The sequence below is a fragment of the Battus philenor genome, unplaced genomic scaffold (genome assembly GCF_028537555.1).
Source record: "Battus philenor isolate CCGP_79_NKW_IND1 unplaced genomic scaffold, ilBatPhil1.0.hap1 SCAF_13, whole genome shotgun sequence".
Lineage (NCBI taxonomy): Eukaryota > Metazoa > Arthropoda > Insecta > Lepidoptera > Papilionidae > Battus > Battus philenor.
Genome location: NW_027181675.1, coordinates 4,030,305 through 4,050,813, shown reverse-complemented (window position 1 = coordinate 4,050,813; position 20,509 = coordinate 4,030,305). Strand labels below are relative to the sequence as shown.

General features: G+C 33.0%; 1 protein-coding gene across 1 annotated transcript in view; it reads left to right on the top strand.

The window, feature by feature from the left end:
- Nucleotides 1–5,137: 5,137 nt before the first annotated feature.
- LOC137933517 (fibroblast growth factor receptor 3-like) overlaps nt 5,138–20,509 on the top strand; it is a 163,452-nt gene continuing 148,080 nt past the window's right edge. Inside the window, exons 1-2 of the mRNA XM_068777475.1 lie at nt 5,138–5,312; nt 19,386–19,518. Coding sequence (XP_068633576.1) covers nt 5,148–5,312; nt 19,386–19,518 — 298 coding nt within the window. The 5' untranslated portion in view covers nt 5,138–5,147. The remainder of the gene's footprint in view (nt 5,313–19,385; nt 19,519–20,509) is intronic.

Below are 20,509 nucleotides of genomic sequence, written 5' to 3'. Positions count from 1 at the left end.
TGAATAAAACTAAAAGGGATTTTTAAGTGGTAATAAAGCATACCATAAATGTTAAAGTGACTACGAAAAAGCTGTTTGTATGATGCTCACAATACTTATGTATTATCCGCAAGAAAATGAAATAGTCCAGCGTAATAACAAGTTAAAATGCGCAAAACAGATGGCCGCTGGATCCTTAATGTTCTAGAATGACCACGGAGATAGGCAGAGTAGGGTAAGATCCTCCATCCAATAACAACCAAACGACCTTGTCAAGGTCGTCGGAATACGCTAGATGCACGCCGCTTCAAATCGGTGTTATTGGAAATCTGAAGAGGAAAGGACCAATTGTAGCCGTCATGCGACTTAAACGATGATGAAATTTAACTTAATTTTTTTTCCTAAATGAATAGAAATATATGTCAAGAGTTAATATAAAACGGATTAAGCAAAAAGAAACGTTATTGCATAAAACGATAATTTAAGATAAAAACGCGCATCCTTATCAACAATTATTAAAAAATTTGTATTCATTCAACGCTTTTTACATCCAAATTACTATTCAAGTTGTCGTAGCGAAGCTACGTGACGTTCGTCAGTGAGATTAAATCGCTTATGACATTACGTAGGGCGGCTCTAAAAATTTCGCAACATGGCAACAACTAGCTAGCCTTGTGAAAAAATGAAATGCTTTGTCGTTTGAAACGGAACGCTTTGACCTTCGTCACTTTGTAATTCGATTGTTTTCTCTTATTACACTTCATACGCCGAACAGAGGTGACAGCCTATTTTGGTTTAGAAAAAAACGTTGAAAAATACAGGATACTTTATACGTATCGAAAAGATTTCTCTTTGGGTTATTCTTGAGTATGCAGGATTCCTATTCACTAAAACCTCCTTGTCCTTTACTCTGACTTGAGGGACCTCGGAAGACTCCGATCTAAACATTTCCTTTTTAAGTAAGAAGAGGACCAATATTTAGCCACTTCCTCCCTTAAAATGCACCGCCCGCCAGCCCGCTGACAAATGCGCATGCGGCAAACAATGCGAACTACACAACTGCCACCGTCAAATCAATCCATTTCCTTTTTAGCCGTAGTTCTTTGTGCTGTACTATTGCATAATTGATCATGTTGCTATTAAAAACCTTGTCGGGCAATCATGATAATACGAGACCACGTCGATTCATCGTTCACCAGAACCGAAGCCACCGGGAATTTAGGACCCTCTTTATCAATACCCGCAACACCGAAGAAATGTTACTCGTAGGGTAACATCATTCTCCGGAGCGCCGTCGCAAAGTTAATAGCTATTTCAGCTGCAATTTTGTAAGCAAGTGAAATCGACAAACTATTGTAGACATGCAGCAAGATTTTTAAAATTGTCACTAAAAAGTCGATGTACTGATACGATCGTAAATCATTCAGTAATATTTCGGTTATAATATAACAAGTCTGTTGAAGACATTTTCAGATGACGGAAGAGGAGCGATGACATTAGTCCCTAAGAGATCAACACCAAATAACGAGGCAAGTAGATTTGAATCCCTAAATAAAGAGTAAAAGTGGTCGACTGTAGCAGTCCTGGTGGCAAAAGATGATTACATTAGCATAATTTATAGGGTATACGTGGACTTAGTAAAACCGCTAGATCAACACGCTCATGTGAAGACTTCGTAATGTGCACGGCCTTTGTCCCACCTTGGGTAAGCGAAGGATTGGACCTCTAACATACCAGTTCATGGAACAGTCAGGGATCAACACAAAAACAAGCTATTTTACTGATAAAGTTAATTTCAGTTCAAATAAGGTCAAGTCGTACCATAAAGAGGAATAAACAACATACGGAAAAGAGAATTCGTCCTAATTTTGCACGTGTAAACGCATCCTTGATTAGTTATCACTAACTTATGAAAAAATCTTTAATAAACGGAGTTTTGTATCTTGAAAATACCTTGACTCCCACTTCTGTAATATTTTGGGCAAATAGCACCGCAGCGCAGTGAACCGATTCATATAATGAATTGTTTATACAATAAATATTTTACAACGTAAATGCTTACAGCTATGTATAGTCATCAGTTGCGAATGGACATTCGTACTTATCGATGAATACAGAGTGATTGGTTATAGGTATAAAAGTTTCATAGGGGTGAATGTAGCACATTTGTCAGCAAAGGACTTCTGAAACTTTACATCTATTTCTAATCATATTGTATAAAACGATAATCCCGAAAATCTTCTTGCAATAAAAAGTTCGTGATAAATAATTTTTATTAATAAATAGTAATGTGAATTTTTCTGTTGTTTTACTATATTGTCATTACGTTGTTTACTATTTAAAAAATATTTAATTTTTTATTAGTATAAATAACTCTCGGACAGCAAATGAGCCATACATTCACCCATTAAATCTTTTGCACCTATGACCAATCTTCGTGTAGACATCCTATCTATCCGTGTCTTTATGTGTGCGTGTACTTGTAAATATACAACTTTACTGTTAATTGTCTTCCGAGCAACTCGTGTTTTCATGGCATTGTTGAAAAGGTACAGTACGTATTTAAAATTCCACATCAGCTAGTTGTTAAAAATTTGAAAAGAGTTTATTTATTTCCCGCGGAAGAAAATTCCAATGGATAAAAAGCCTATATATTAATCAAGGATATATTATGCATGTGTGCTAAATTGTATCCACGTGTAATGCCATTTCTAAGGATACGCCCTACATACGTACAAACAAATTCTTAAAATTTCGCCTTTATTATATTTTCGACACTATTCCTGTAGTGATATAAATAAAAAAATTATTCGACTATCTGTTTATTCATTTATTTGTATGGGAGACCTCTAGCTTATAAGATGTATTATTATAATTTTATTAATGGGTCAGTAAAGTTTTTTTTGTACGAGCTTATCGCAAACACACGCTGTCTGTCAACCAATTCTTAGCCACTTCCACACATGTGGCAGCTCTAAACGTTTGGTTTAACCAATAATGCAAGCGGTTAAATGTAGTTCCAGATTATATTAATATCTGTTCCAACACGATCAGCCATGCGGCTGTAAAAAAAAACATGTGCAAATATTGGTCCTTTTCTTACTTAGGATGGACTTCCGCAAGGTAACGCCTGATTTCATTAAATATAGTATTATATAAGTCCCGCCAAAATTGATCCAGACATTTCAGAGATTATCTGCAAAGAACAGAGTGATAGACAGGCAGGCAAAAAATAAAAAAATTGTCATATCTGTATCGCATAAATAATCATATACATGTAGTATTAACGGTTTTTTTTTAAATTTACAATCAGACATAGGAATTTAATTCATGTGTACAGTATTTTTATAATTATAATCCACGTAGGCTTTTGAAAATAATTATAAAATTACAGACACGTTCCCACCTAATAATAACCACGTACATATTAATGAGCAAATGTTTAATATTTTGTTAATTAAAATTTTGAAATGAAATGAGATTGTAATTAAATTACAATAGGGTTGAAATAAGTATATCCACCTATAGTTTGTTGTAAACACAAATCCGTCATTTTTCCATAATCCACCCGTACTAAGGTTTCTCGCACAATTCTCAAGGTTACTCCTTGTCTGCATAAAAAATATCATCATCATATCAGCTTATTGACGCACATACCAAGGTTTCCCTTAAAATCGCCGCGATTGTTGGTCTTGCGCAGCCCGTATCCAACTACTTATCGCGGTCTTGACTATGTCATCGGTCTGCAGTAGGAGGCTATTCACACTGCGTCTACCGGATCGATGTACTTAAATTAAAAATGGCTATTATAGTTACTATAAGATTTTCGAGTTCATTATTCCCAGTTTACAGCGAAAAACTAATGATGACTGATGAAGTCGAGGCTAAACGTCCAAGAGGTCGTAGTCATTTGGACGGACCGAAAACCTTCGTATCATGCCATATATGACACAGATGGCGTAATGAAGGTGAAGATTACTCCGTATCCAAGGGATCACGACCCTCAGCAATCAGAACAACGAGGGGAAATACGAGGAGAAATAAAATAAAAACTATTCTAGTTTTTCTACTCTATTAATAGCATGCTGGTATAATAGTAAAAATAAACTATGTATTATATGATCTCATGTTTCTCCGCAATAAAATTTAAAACGTAATATAGTATATTTTCAAAGATAACATGCAAGAATTAATAATATGTGAAGTGAAACAAAAGGAAACTTCATTAGTTAGTGTAATAGATATTCGTCGCTTTCGTAATTTAATATTGATTTTTATATACGTTCGACTTACGATCGAGTTATTTGGAGTACAGTCATTATATTCTCGTGATAGGGGTTAGGGATCAGGAACGCTGTGGTAAACAGAGTCCGTCAGTTTCCCGGCGGCTCCCGTGCGGGCGTTTCGCCTGCTTTCATTTGTTATCGTTTCGTTTTCAGACACCGGGAGCCTTGCGCGATTTAACCTATCGCGATTTTCACTGTAATGTTTCGTTAACTTTACACTCAAGAATTCTTACGAAGTTTCATTACTCTTATAAACTTTGTTATTTAGAATTATTACATTTATCTTACTGTTATTTTTTTCAGTGAATATATGTTTTATATTATATACATACTTATTACGTACATAAGAACACTGGTGTTATGACATTACAACGTGTCGTTACAAAAATTTTAAAAACAAAATCGCATTAATCTTCTATTTTTTTTTTCTAACAATTGTGTAATTGCTGTGAATTATAAAATAATATATCTAAGTGAAGTTTCTAATTTAAGAACTTTTCCAATTACTGGACCAATATAATACCTAGAAAACAATCATAAACGATTATTTGAAAATATAGCAGAGCTAAACGCTAAACATAGTATTTCGATTACGATCATTGTTAAGACTACTTTTCCTGGCATTGAGCGAATAGAGTAACAGGTTGTCTGTACACAATGTGAGATATATCAAGACGGTGCACACGGGATGTGCTAATCATGAAGCTATGGCAACTGGCAATGTGGTATTTGGTGACACTCTCGCCTACCATTACCACCACCTCCTCACCGAAGCTGTCACATAACTTGGACACAAAAGAACAAACTAGAATTGGAGAAAAATTGAAAAGAAGTTCAACAGACATTTATAACGGATCCCGTGACGTCACAACTATAAGAACAATGTTGATACCAGCTTACATGAGATTACAAAATAATAAAAAAGTAATAATAGACGCAAAAGAACTGCGTAGTTATACTAGTGTTTTAACGAGCACCAATATACCGCTTGAAGAAAGTTCTACAGAGAATCATCTAAGCGGTCACAATGCTACTTCAATAAAAACTGTAAGCAACTTTATTATTAATTTAATATTATGTTTTTATTCTGATGTTTTTCACAGCTGAAAATTTAAATATAACAGAATATACTTTATTATTGATTTTAGTATAAATATTCCATATATATTTTATAGCCTTTGCACAGATTTCCAAACAACATGTACATAGTGATAACTCCGAAATACGTTACGTCAATGTGTCGCATTTGAACAGAAGTTTAGTGACTTCTAGTAGTACAAAGTGTGTAGAAACACATATCAAACAATAATTGATTTAAATATGTAATAATCCGAATTATAAAAAACGATTTTTTTCATTTATTATCATTACATTCAACCACTTTAAAACATTTATATTTATAATCAATCATCCTGTATAAAATAATAGATACAGTATGATAAATAACGAAGTACGATTATAAATTTGAATTAAATTATGATACACGCAATAACTGAATAGAGGATTTTGTATTATGAAAGTCTTTAATTAATCACTGTAAAGTGTTTTTGAGTTAAAATAAGGAAGGAATAAAGCAACAAATACAAATCAACAATTTTACACAAAAGAAATAAAAGTTTTGAATATTTCTAATTTTCATTACGCAAATTAGCAAACAGCAAAATAATTTAATTTCGGAGTTTATTCAAAGAGCCACTTAAATGAAATTATGTTTTGCTTATACAGAATCGTTGGAAAACGCTTTATTATTGTGAAAGTTAGGTATTTAGATAAAGAAACACGTGTTAATGTAGAACTTTCCGTGCGGAACATTAAAAAAATATCGCCCGAGTTTGTTGTGGGTTCTCCTAGAATCAGATCACGTATGAATCCTTAAAGTTTTAGTTGAAAGATGCCATTATAGAAAACTTAATTTCATTCTAATTTCTAATAGGATTGGGCTTTGAATTCTTCTGGCTTTACTTGAGGTATACAAATGATCACTATAAATGTTCGCCAATGCAAGAAGGCCTCCATAAATCTGCTAAGCGACTCAACCCCGTTCACCTGGAACCTCCCCCAACAACGCTATGGAACCGACACTTGTTCGATGATCAAGAGATGCTGAGAAGTTACATCTCCCATAGTAATTGTTGTGTGGTTTTAATTCTCAAAATATAAGAATATTATTACATATTGACAAATTTATATTTGCCTGTTTTCTGTAGATATTGTACGGGACAATTAATAATTATAGGCTAAGTTGTGTTAAAACTGTTTTAAAGGATTTGTTAGTTTTATGAAAGTACAATATAATATTATAAAAATCGTTTATTCATTTACTAATTCATTGGTTTGAAGAGCATGAAAATGTTACGAAGGCCTGTCAAAGAACGAATTGATCTACAAGGTCGTCCTTAACGGTATATATTGATATTATCCATTGTTAAATATTCACATATTTTTTACTGAAATAACAATGGATAATTATTTTTAGTCAAAGGAGTGGCCTTGTAACAGAAGTATACGGTTTACATATATACTTATGTTGTATTTTCATTTAAAGAGACCTAGAGAATGGATATCCCTGAAAATTTATCTTACTTAACTGTAATGTCAATTTTTTTGCCAATAACTATGGTAAACCACTCCACATATTAATTGTTTCTTCGTTTATTATGTAAATAAGAGCGTGTTCAATCAGATGTTTATTACAGACTTTACGATTATGATCGACGCATAAATAATGCCAAGAATCGTCTTACTGTCAACGCACGAATTCAAATTGGTGTTCGAATTTTAATTAGTACAGACTATAATAATATATTTTAACTCTAAAAACATTGATGACTAAAGTAATCAGAATATCTGTAATGGAGCGATTTCACTCAAACAAACACTATTCTCAGATTATTTATTACTTAGTCTTAAAGTAATCCAGATGAACCCTCTGGGCTTCACGGAAGACACTACGGTGGTCTAGTTTGGCATAACAAAAAATGGTTCACAATTTGTTAGCGGCCAGATGAGGTCCACAAAAGTTTATCTTCTTTCGATTGTGATGAATTTAAAAGTTAACACCCACACACAGTACAATCAATTAAATGTTTAACCAATCAATTCTAATTTTAACTTTTGTTTTACAATTTTAATTCGTGGTTGGAATTTAGCGGCAACGCAAATTTCCTTCGTCAGCTTTATTTATCACGTTTTTGTCGTGTTTTAGGAATGAGCTATATTTACCAGTTAAATTTTCAAAATTTAATGTTCTATGAGAAAACAAGTCTCAAAATCAAGTCAAATCTCATATATCTCTATATGTACAGCATGATTATTGGTATAAGCTTTGAGTGAATGTGTAGCTCATTTTCCGTCATATAATATATGGTACTACATCCTATCCAAAAATCGCGCGTATCAGAAATGATAAATAACGTAATGCATATAAAGAATCTCAAAATTTGTATTACTACATATTATAATTAGCGCAACGTGGGTAGACCTCTAGGTGGATCAACGATACAGTACAGATCGCGGAAAGTCGCTAGATGTGGACAGCGTATGACCGGTCATGACAATCATGATGCTTATGTCTTGTAGTGGACGTCTATCATCTGATGATGATGATCAAAATTGATTATTCTTTACTATCTCTCTTTGCTAACTTTGTATTACCATAAAATATACGCTCATCGCGTTCCGATACAAAAAACAAATAAATGTAACGTATTTCAGTGATCCCATCAAACACAGTGATTGTAAATTGGTGTAAAATAAAAGAGAATGTAATAGAAGAAAAAAAGAGCTAGCGAAATATATTGTGACGGATAGAACAAGAAAGAGAAAATAAAGAATATATTTTGAGAATAAATTATTAAGAAAATATTGTTCCTGTCCATGGGAGCACGAGAGGCCCAAAAAACAGGGCCAAATTAAAACTAATAGGTGTTAAAAGTTTAAAACTTTTCAATCAATCAATTACCTTGTACAAAATAAAATTCTTTATTATATTGCCGAAAAACAAGCAGTTACATAATAATCGTGTAATTTTTAAGCATTGAAGTCTATTTTTTTCACATCGGAACACCTTTTTCGTGACGTATTCATTATTTTAAATTATTAATCATTAAAATATATAAATAATTACCGATTTTTATGTGATAATTTAATAATATATTTATAATTATTCTACCGTATTAAGGTTATAGTGAAAGTAAAACCAGAAAAAAATCGCTTTTCTGGTGTTCTTCTCATAACGTATACAAGTGCTCGTTGTTAATGACCGCAAAACGAATATTGTAAATTGAAAAAATGAAAAAACGAAGTGGATATTAATATTAATAAATAAATAAAAAATGCATGAAACCTTATTTTGTTGTTTGTCTGTTAGCTTTAAGAGCTTTACTGTTTGGCAGAGCTTTAAAGGCGCTCAGACTATACCAATCTGCAGTAACTAGCTTCATCGGCTTCTTTTGAGAACTCGATTCCGATTATTACGTTAGATATTCCACCTTTCACTAGATATGGAGGTCTTTTTATCTCTAGATCGCATTGGTTCTATGGTTTTTAAGTTGGTCAAAATCAAGCACACTGTTTGAAAATGATGGGTGGACATCCCATTAAAAAAATTAAACCTTAAGGTTATGAAGTTGAGGCCACTAACCACAAAGCAACATGAAGACATCCAACCGTAAAGTGGACAGACGATCTGGTTAAAGTCGTTATAAGAACCTGGATGCAGATTGCTTTTACCGCTTTTAAACCAGTTCTATTGCAAATCTATGGGACGTGTTCTAGGTCCAGCAGTTGTGACCGAGAATCAGTAGTCGCGGCGTGGGTAAGGCTGGGTGAAGCGAAGACATAGATAATGTCAAGGAAATTCCCTGAATGTGATCAGCGCAAGACCGGTCATCGTGGCGATATTTGGGGGAGGCCTATGCCTTTAGATGATGATGATAAATTTCAATATGATTTATAACCGCTTGTTTTTCACTTTCATTTCAAAAGAAAACTCATTCTTGACTGCTAAATAAAAGAATTATTTACCAGTACATTAACGCTGAAAAACAGTGTGTCGTAACAAAGGCTAAAACACGTATATGTGATTTATTTGCGGTCGGTCTTGAAATTATGTAAACAGATCGGGCACGCGCCGATCGAGCACGCGCGTCATGCGTCAGACGCACTTCAACTTTGACGCATGGTACGAGCTCTGTTCAAGAAGTAACGAGAATTTTATGTCCTTTCATAAATTAATTTAATTAATTTACAGTTTTTGCCACTTTCAAAACAATCACAACCAAATATCAATATTTTCTTGTGATCTTCTTCATCGTTTACTTCTGTGCCGTCTTAGCCTCCCCAATATCTTTATACTTTCCTAGCCTTCTATAATTTCGAAAACAAGCAAAAGTAACAGTGCAGTTCGAAGAATATTGTGGCTTCAGCATTATAAACATGTTATTTTTGGCTAAAAATGTGTGCTGAAATACACCTTCTGCCACGATGACAGGTCTCGCGTTGCTCGCGTTCAGCAAATTCTCGCGACCTGAACTATGTCTTCGCTTCACATAGGACTACCCACGCAGCGTCTAACGGCACGTGGTCGCAACTGTTGGACATAGACCGCTTCCTATAGATATCCAATATGACTGGTTTAAAAGCGGTTCATCTTCTTTGAGGATATGCTCCATTCGCTTGATGGTTCGTGGTCTCTACTTCAGAACCTCAAGGGCCCAGCGCAGTTCTGCGTGCTATTTGGCCAGCCAACTGCCTACTCCGGATTCGGTCTCTCCGAGAAATCCCGTGCATTGCTCTCTCTCTCTCTCCCTCGCTCTCTATTAGCATGCCAAAGAGTCCCGAAGTAGGAATTTGTAACTATTATCTATTCGTAATGTTTTAGTCTATTGATATGACTGAATAACTTCCTAAGGGTTGCACATTTACTGTAAGCAATTAGGGCGATAAGGGCGCGTCTGTTTGTGACAATATCTACAAGGCTGTAACGACCGTAAGGTCAATAGTCGTTAACATCAATGAACACTAATGGTCCAGTTTTTATGACAAAAGGCACTCAAGGTCGTGATGTAAACAAAAAACAAAATACGCCATTGCATCGTTTTTATCTGCTTGAGATATATATTTGCAAGGTTCACTGCTTGATTTAATTAATCAGAATTTTCCTGAAAAAAGAGAAAAATAATAAGTATATACTCGTACATTAGTTAACTCTCTTTGATGTTTTAGTAGTGTACTCTTGTGGATAACTCATCGGCGTTGTTTCAGCACAAAGATGCCCACTCCCAAGCACAGGTCTCCTCTCACATATCTATAGGCGGGATATATCAATATATCATAATCGCCACGCTTGGCAGGTGGATTGGCAATCTCATTGTGATATTATGATACGCAGAGTAGAGTAGAGCTGCTGCCCGTCCTCCGGAAAGTTGTTCGTGAGCACTAGTTATCCTATATAATTAATGGACAAAGTATGATTTTTTTATGATTGTATCCCGGGAATGGAACCCGCGACATTTGATCGCACGTCTCAGTTCTCTACCGCTTGGATACCACTGCTCGTGCTGTAAGTGTTGTGTAATTCGATAATACTAACCCATTGATCAATGGTTTACCTCTACTGCTAGGCAAATAATGCTCAAGTATTCAAATGAAAGTGGATTCAAGCTCAGGCGGATTGACGATCGCAGTGTGGTATTATAGTAAGCAGAGAACGCTGCTGCCTTTTGGGTAACTATAATTAAAGAATAACCTCTGCTTAGTTCTATCAAAATGTTCTCATTAACAATTCGATTCGATTTTGTTACCAATGTATTGTTGTATAGCTCATTTGCATCAATTAATGTATGGTACATCCTATCCTTTATGTATTGTACACCCAATATATAAATAAATAGTTTCAGAAATAATTAATAACGTAATGATAATATTTTAATATATAGTATGTGCAAAATTTGCATTACTACATATTAAAATCAATAATTGTTTCTGTGCAGATTTTGTACACCCAGAAGTTATTGACCTATTGCATTCCAATAAATAAACTTAACGTAACATGATGTGACAAACAATCTTATGAAATCATATCATATCCTTACAGGATGATTGAAAATAGGTGTTAAACATTAAAGCTTCTTGCTGAAAAATAAGCTATACATTCACCATAGATTTTACACTTATAATCAATCACAATATAACTATGTTTTATTATTTATGGAATTTTTATTTCATCACTCTTCTTATTTAAAAGCGATTTTGACCATTAAATTATAATAGAAATCTATCAAATCATTAAAATTAACATTTTATTTATTCTAATAATTTAAATTAGTTTCTTTTTCTATTAAAGTTAGCCAGCAACATAATATTTTCGTTTATGTACCATTGTATTAAATCAGCAAATAATCACAACAGACTCGTCATTCGTCGATCGTAAATTTTACTAGAAACTATGACTAATGTTTCAACAAATGTTAAATATTTACGTGTACAGTCGTTGTGAGTTTGCTTTATGATCTTTGCGTCTGGTACTGTACTGTACTACTAGTCTGTTCTCACATTAAACTTTTTAGCGGTGTGTATACACCCACAAAAGTTTCCTTACAGACAACTATGTACGTAAATTTTAGAGGTACCAGAAAGTAATGTCGCTTTCTTAAGTTACATTCACACGACTAAATTTTTAACAAACATTTATTTCGGATCAAGAATATATTCACCTACGCTATCTACTCTTTTCCATCTAGTATTTAAATTTTCAATGCCGGAGCGGTAAAAATCAATCTGATTTTCTGTAAAACATGTCGACAGAAACGACATTACTTTCCTGTCCCCCTCATATAAATTTTATAAGTAATTCCGTAAACGAGACTTTTTAAGTGTTGACTCATTGAACACCAGGAAAACAATCGAGGATATTGTAAATACGTGACTTATTCATTTCACGGTATTATTATCAATAATAGAAATAGCTGGAATTATTCTAGTACTTTTATAGTGTTTTATCTCTTATCACGGATGTGCCCTTCCCAAGTAAATATAATGGCGGCCTTTTATTAAACTCTTATATAGAACTTAAACTTCTCCTCGTGGACTTTTTACTAGTAACTTTAAAGCCTTCACCTGTAAAGTTTTTTACAAACATCGATTGCAAATTAAGTTCTAAGAAAAATAACGAAATTTTATCATAATATTATGAAATTATTGTGTTAATCTGATGATATTATACGTTATTATGTGTGTGTTTAATAAGATCAAAAATATTGTTAATCGCGGGTAGTAAGTTTAAAAAAGCCTCTTTACATTGGCCTTCACGTTAACTAACCTGACCTCCACTTCCTACCAAACCATTACTTCACGATCTTATCACTACTGCCTTAGTAGTCCGTTCCAGAAATGAACTAATAAGTTCTTAAGAGGCCTAAATAAATCTTTCAGAAGATTATAGTAAGATTATGCTGCTATATCTTACGCTTCTGCTTTGATAGACCGATAGAGGACTGGGACTTGTAATTACAGACCGCAGGTATGATTCCCGGAAAACAATCTCATATAATTAATACTTTGTGCAATCATTATTTAGTATTACTCTTACTAAACCAGTTTCCAAAGGATTGGCAGTAGCGTCCTATGCGTAATGTAATACCACACTCCGATCGCCAACCCTCCTGCTAAGCGTTGCGATTATGGTATGGGCCACATCCCCCATAGATATCTTTGAGTAAGGCATAAGGCTTGCAGTGGGCGTCTGGGCTGAAACGACGTCGTCGATCACGAATCCTCTTCCACTGCACACAAATTCTCTGTCAATTTATTTCGATCAATAAGTCCTAGTGTTGGTTATGTGGTATTTAATTGTATCTACTTCCCTAGGTTCAGGTTTGTTAAACGGTATTTTGTGTTCGTATTTTTTTAATTACATACATGTCAATATTTTTAAAATAATAATAGGTTAGGTCTAGAAGTTGTCACCACTGCATCCTCAGGGATTTTACATTGTTTATCATTCGTGTTTATAATAATGTCCAATATGTCCAATCTTAGTGGATAGAATAAGGCTATTGTTGTATTTTATTTTTGATTCCTCTTTCATATAATTTTTTGCTTGTTATAAAATTACGCGAAAATTTATTATTTCTGTTTAATTTTCATAATTTCAGGACGTTTGGGCAGTTTTATTAAATTAGTATATTTTTATCATTCTTCTCGTAATTTTCAAATTTAAGGCTTTCATTCTCGGGATTTGAATTTCAAAAGAATATATACATTTGACTTTTAGTTAGATACACTAAATTATTTGGTTTTAAATAGATACATTATTGTATTTCGTATGATAGCGAAATAACTCGGCAAAAAGGACAATTTCTTTTTATTTTTGCACACATATAGAACGCACTCACACTACAATCTGTGAGGAATATCACGTACAGTAATTTGATATCCTCCTCACTTTAACCCTCCTTGACTCCGCCTTTGTTTGCTTGTGTCACCTTACTGTGTACATTGTCCACCCCGCCTGATAATCAGTTAAAAGTGGTATTGTACACTAATCTACTTGACTGAAAGTGGATAGCGCTTGAAAGCAATACATTAATTAATAAAAAAAATTATTTTACATCGCTTTACACAAAATGAATTTTAAAAGAATTTTAATTCATATAACACCTTGAATTATTTACAACTATAATGAGATTAGTTTAAAAATAACAGCTTAGTTATTAAACTGTTAGCGATACAGTGTTCTCTTGAACAATGTCGATTTCGCTGCCCCAAATGTAACAATGTTAAATATATGTGACATGAATCTATACATATACGTAATCGATGCAAGTTTTAACTGTAAATGTGCTACAAAAATAAAAATATCATACATAACATATAAGATGTAATCTTTCTTTTGTAACGTATTTATAATGTATAGTACTTTGCTTCATAATGTATCCAATATGTATCCAATGCTGAGGTAATAACCTGGTTCCAAAGTAAAAGATAAAATGAATTAAGCTCAAGTTGAATGGGCTGTTCAAACTTTAGTTAACAAATGTTTAGAAATATTTTCAACAAACCAATTTTAAATATTGCTAACAACTACGATATCGTCGCCGTTTCAGTCTACTGCAATACACAGAACTTTCCTAAAGGTATTTATGGGGAATATACCATAATTGCCAAGCTTGGTATACGGGTTGACGAACGCAGTGGGGTGATATGGTACGCAGAGGATGCTACTGCTCCTCCTCTGGAAGCTTGTATGTAATTTCTTGCATTCCTATATAATCAATGCACAGTGTGAATTATATAAAATTACTAGCTGATCCCGCAAACGTTGTTTTGCAAAAAAAATTAAAGTTTTTAATTAACATATGTAAGATAAGGGTTGATCGTAGAGGGGCGAAAATTTAGGTTTCTATGTATTTTTGTATGCTGTATCATAATAAAATAAAAACCAAAAAAATTGTCTAAGAAATTAAAAATAAAATTAAGGGGTGGACCACCCTTATCACTTAGGGGTATGGAAAATAGATAGTGGCCGATTCTCAGACATACTGAATACGCATGTAAAATTTGGTAAAAATCGGTCAAGCCGTTTCGGAGGAGTTCAAGTTCGAACACCGTGACACGGGAATTTTATGTATTAGATAACTCGGGAACGGGACTACCTATCGCTCGAAATACTATATGTAATAAGTGAAAATAAATTGGTTTGGTGAGTAAACTGATGATTGACAATGATAAGCAATCATTATAATCATCACGGGGCGTCCACTGCTTTACATAGACCTCTCCCATAGATTTCTAGCAGGACAGGTTCTCTGGCGACTCTAACAAGGTCATCTGTCAACGTAGCGGACGAACATCCTTCACCGTGTATACTAGAGATAATTTTCAAAAATATATAAAAATAATGTCCATGTTGAAACCACTACTTGTGCATCCAAATTTTTATTTCATATACATAACACAGCTATTAACAGGAAATCAATTCAGAGCAAAAGGAAATGCCTGCTCCTGTTAAATATTTGACGTTAATTAAATAAAAACTTGTTAGAATGTAATCAAATAAAAAAATATCGTCTGCTGTGAATAGTTTATATGAAAATATAATCACATTATTTTTAAAGTACTACAATATATGAAATAGAAAAATAAATTCAATGTCTGGTCGTTGTTTATTATTAAACATTAAAACAATAAATAAGGTGATCAAGCGTAAATCTTAGTATATCGGGGCAGCCAGTGTTTTATTAATAAGTAAAAATATTATGAATAGGGCATACTCGTGATATAATTGACATGAAGAATAATTAAAATGTAATCATTGTTTCATTAGGCGTACATTGATCGCAGTATATACAAATATAGAGACGAATCAAAAATTATCGGAAAAATTTAACGAATTGTGTTAGTGCACAACGTAAAAACGAATTTATCGACGCGTGCCTTCAGAGACTTATCATAATCTTGAAGTCGCTCACGATCAGTACAATCGGGCGTTTGGTTTCTGTCCCCATTCAATTATAAGTTTGTAATGGTATCGGATCCTAGTTATAGAAATATGTGACATATTAAATTTAATGCATTTTATTCAGTTATAGGATTTAGTGATATTTATCGTGTTACGATGACAGGGCAAAGTGTTATAAAGTGTGTGTACGCCTATGTGTGCTTGTTAGTTGTACTACAGAATTGTTTTTGTTTGAGTGTAGGACAAGATATACAAAGTTCAGTTGGTTTTCAAAACGAAATGCATTTGACTACGTTTTCTGTAAGTGTTTTCTTTTTTTCTTTACTTTATTAATTACGTCGAAGAAAGCAACTGATAATTTGATTAATATTTATCAGTGAAACTGTAATAGATTTGATTTTCTATATTTATTTACATGAGATCGGTACAATACGTTACGTTTGTAAGATTATGAAGAACTTTAAACAGTCAAATCAAAGTAGCTGACATTTAAACTAATATTGAAGTAAAATAAAAAAATAAATATTTGAAATACGTGATAAAAGATTATCGCATATTATTATCAGTTACGAGAACGCGTTTCACATAACAGTGTTATCACATATCATGTTAACATTAACAAATGTGTAAATTTCGACATATTTTTTTTTCGATATCTTATTTTAACCGCGCAAAAAGCAATCATAATAAGGGACAAAGTTAAAATTATATTATATTGTATGCATAAATAAAATACTAGAAAAATCGTTATAATTACGTATAAAAAAAACAATATCCTCAATATTATGATTATTAATAAATATTGATCTTAACCTAATATTGAATATGTAGACTTATAGTATCGTCAAAATCGCATTTATTTAAAAAAAAAAACTTTTTTTCGTATGAAATAATGTTAAACTGCAATTCCCAACCAGTAGTATTTTATTTAATTAAGGAGTGCCGGGCCATTAAAAGTTTAGGAAGCACTGTCTATATATCTGTGTTAAAGTAGACTTCCCTCTTCCATCCAAGATAAAGTGAACAAAATTAATGCACTAAATAAGCACAAATAAAGCTTTGCAGTTATTAGATATCAAATAGTAAACTTTAGCCTATTATATAAATATCCGATTGTCTCAGAACCTATATTTCAGAACAATACATTGATATTTACAAAGGATACAAAACTTCCAATTTCGCGTAATCTCTCATCAAGAAAAGACCACAAAAGTCAGTTCTAAAGAGATACCATTAAGTTTCGCAATCTTGAAAATCGACTAGATTTCTATTATTTACTCGAAACTTTTCCTAGCGCATACAGGTTAGGTCATCCGATTTAATTCCAATGGATTTATTTATAGGGCTACCTCAAAGAGAGTTTTAAATAACAACGTTATCGAGCTCTTGTGAATTTTTAAGAAAATATTCGTCGAGAAATCAACTCAATTGGATCAAGTTTACTGCAACTTGTGGCAAAGAATATAAGGCTCCGTATTGAACACTGTGCAATTTGACTGAAACACATTTTTATCTTAAAATGCTTGAATAAAGGCAATGTTTTAAATATTACATTGTTATTTAAATCTAAAAACGTAACTCTACCACCAGACACCCTGCATATATATGATCATTTCAACATGAAAGCGAAAAAATAATTTGCGATTATTTTACCTAATAAGTTATTAAAGAAAATTAGATTGAATTTTTTCCGAGAACAATCAGTAACAGGTGTTTAATTAAATTCATACAATACATTCAACAAAAAGCCGCCCTTGCCAACATGGCTAGTAAACTATTGGATGATAACTCCAAATTATCATGGATAGAAATGTTGCTGAAGTTTCTCCTCCAACTTCTTTCGGATTTCCGAAGTGTTAATAGTAGCACTGTTAGTTAGACTTTTATGATCTGTCGTCGCGCGTGTTCTTGTGTCGGAATCCTAAACGTGTTCTGAGTGACAACACTAATTGAGGTGCTCCTTTGGGGTTTTTGCGCCAAGCGTTCGCACATCCTGACTCGCAACTTAAGAGTTCAACGACCTTTCTAGCCCATAAATAAAGTACGTTACCGCTCGAACTGAGACTCCTCAGGGAGGCCATCCACGCCTTGGTTTTTTAAAACCAGCGAAAACAGAGTAAATGCAAATAAAGCAACAGCACAAGATTGCATTCAATCGCTATGAAAATATATAAACATTTGAATGGATCGTAATATTTAATAAATATTAGTTGAAACATTTTTCTATGTTTTCCTTATGAAATCTTTGTATATGTCGGAAATGAGTAATCTAAGTTGGCTAGTAGCTGAAGTTATACAAAAATATCATATAACATTGATCTATATTTTTATTTTTGATATAATATTAGCTTAACTTTTAATTTATGTACATATTAAAAAGCGGTATGAACCGGCACGTATTTTAAATGTTCTATTTATAATTAAGAACAAACAATATTTCATATATTAACTATATAAATATACGCCATTCATGATACGTTATAGTATATGTGAAATAAAAACAACAACCGAGAACTGATTTGTTTTTCGCATGACGTCAACCTACTCCAAAAAGATCTTTATCAAATGTTATTTATAGAACTGTACGCTCTTCATTCAAACACCTCGAATCCGTACTCACCATTAACAGATACATATTTGTGAATAGAAAAAACAGAAGAATTTTGATCATGTCCTAAGATATTGTTCTTCATTTCAACTTTCCAATACTCTTCGATATATGTCAAAGGGTATTCAGAATAATTTTAAAATCATCGTTCATTTACTATACATGCATTGTTGCGTAACTTGAAAATAGCTGACGTAACGTATTTAACAGTGACAACTTTATAATTACAGGCTGTTTGATCTCGATAAGGTTTAAAAAAGGTTTAGTCAGTAAAACTACATACATATACATACAAGATGATTGTTTGTAGGTGTAAAAGTTTTAAAGTAGTGAACGTATATCTTATTTGCCAGCGAAAAGGTTTACGTGATGAAATATTATAAATTTATTTATTTTTCTATTGGAATGTAACAGGCCAATAGCTTCTGGCAGCATAAAGTAGGCGTAGATATACAATAATTAATTTCAATATATAGTAATACGAATTTTGAAAATGTTATCACTTTCGCTATATTATTATAACGTTATGTATATTTTTTAAAACCATTGATTTATGAATAGGATGTAATATACATAACATTACATTTAAATAAAATTTTACAGCTAGTGAGCTATACATTCACCCTGTAATAAATAAGAGATTTCCCTTATGTACTTACTCATCACGATATCTCTGGAACAATAAGTTAAATAGACTTAAAATTTGATGAAAATATTTATTCTGTTAAGAAAAGATCTGCTAAGAACCGATTATTAAAAGTTTTCGAACTAGAGATGTTTAGAGAGCGTTAATTAAGTTCAAGGCCCGGGCAGAGGATAACGAGTTTGTATAATAAAAATTGTGCAAAACATCAAATAAATGCAGTTTATTTCTTTCCAAAGAAATGATAACAATGACAGAGCGCTACGGTGAGCCAGTTTCTATTAATTGAATGATCATTTTTTAGAGCAATTTAAAAAAAAAACAAGTTTTACATGATTTTCACAAGAAAACGTATATTTTTTCGCGTGGATACATTTAAGACTTATATGACTATATTGTCCTGTACAGGATCTCGAGGCGACAGAAACGTCGCATACAGTGCAACATGCCGGCCTTCCTAGAGGCGTGAAAGTCCATCCTCAGCCGCTAGAGGGGGCCGACCACGAGCTTCAACTCAACGTCACCTGGTTACCAAGTGCAGGTTAGTGTCAAGGGTTTATCGTCATCGTGTCTCCTATTCTAAGGCATAGGTCTCCACCAAAAATCGCCACTATGACCTGTTTTACGCCACCCGCCAGCGATTTCCCCTGCCTTGACCGTGTCATCGGTTCACTCAGTGGGGGATTTACCCTCTCAGCGTATTCCATCTCTTCGTTAACACTTAAAAACCTTTCAAACACTAATTATTTAATAGTTTTGTTTTTTTCTTTCTTTCTAAGATATAAGTGTTATAAAGTTTGGCAATTATGACTCTAAGTTAAATTTTATTCAGTACGAACAAAAAATATAAAAAAAATTGTAAATCAAAATAAATTGTAATATTTCTCTAAATGTTATACTTCCGGTCTTTCTAAGCCTTCTATTAAGATTCCGATCCGATTATTAAATTTGAGTCAAGTGGGAAAGATAAGTACATAAATTAGTCTGAGTTTTAAAAGAGTTCCAAATTCGTCAATTCCTCAACGTTCGTATCTAAGCGAGCTCTACGCAACTATCTTTTGGCGAATTTTCCGTAAGAATTTGACTTTGAAGCCTGAGATGGCGCAGCTGGACCATAAATTATCATCTGCAGATAATTCACTTTGTTAAATTCGTTTAAGAACAATTCGCTGTTTATTTTCTGTAAAATACGTTTGTTCAGTCAGCGCCCATTTTCATTTATGTGGGTATATAAATAAATTTGCCTCGTTTGGGCTTTTGAAATATCAAAAACAATTGTTCTAAAACCTTTACATGTAGAACATGTCTTTGCGTCGTGCGCTATATTGACCAGACTTTTACCTTGAAAAAAATTGGTTTGTGTGAATGAATTTTTCGAGAAAACAATAAGTAAATTTTACATACTGTTGATGATAATAAAATTATATAAATGAGGTTTCAACAAGACGGCTGCATATATAACACAGACACCGAAACAATTAATTTACGAGTATTGCGAAATACATTTGCTTATTGTACATCTTCACGAAACA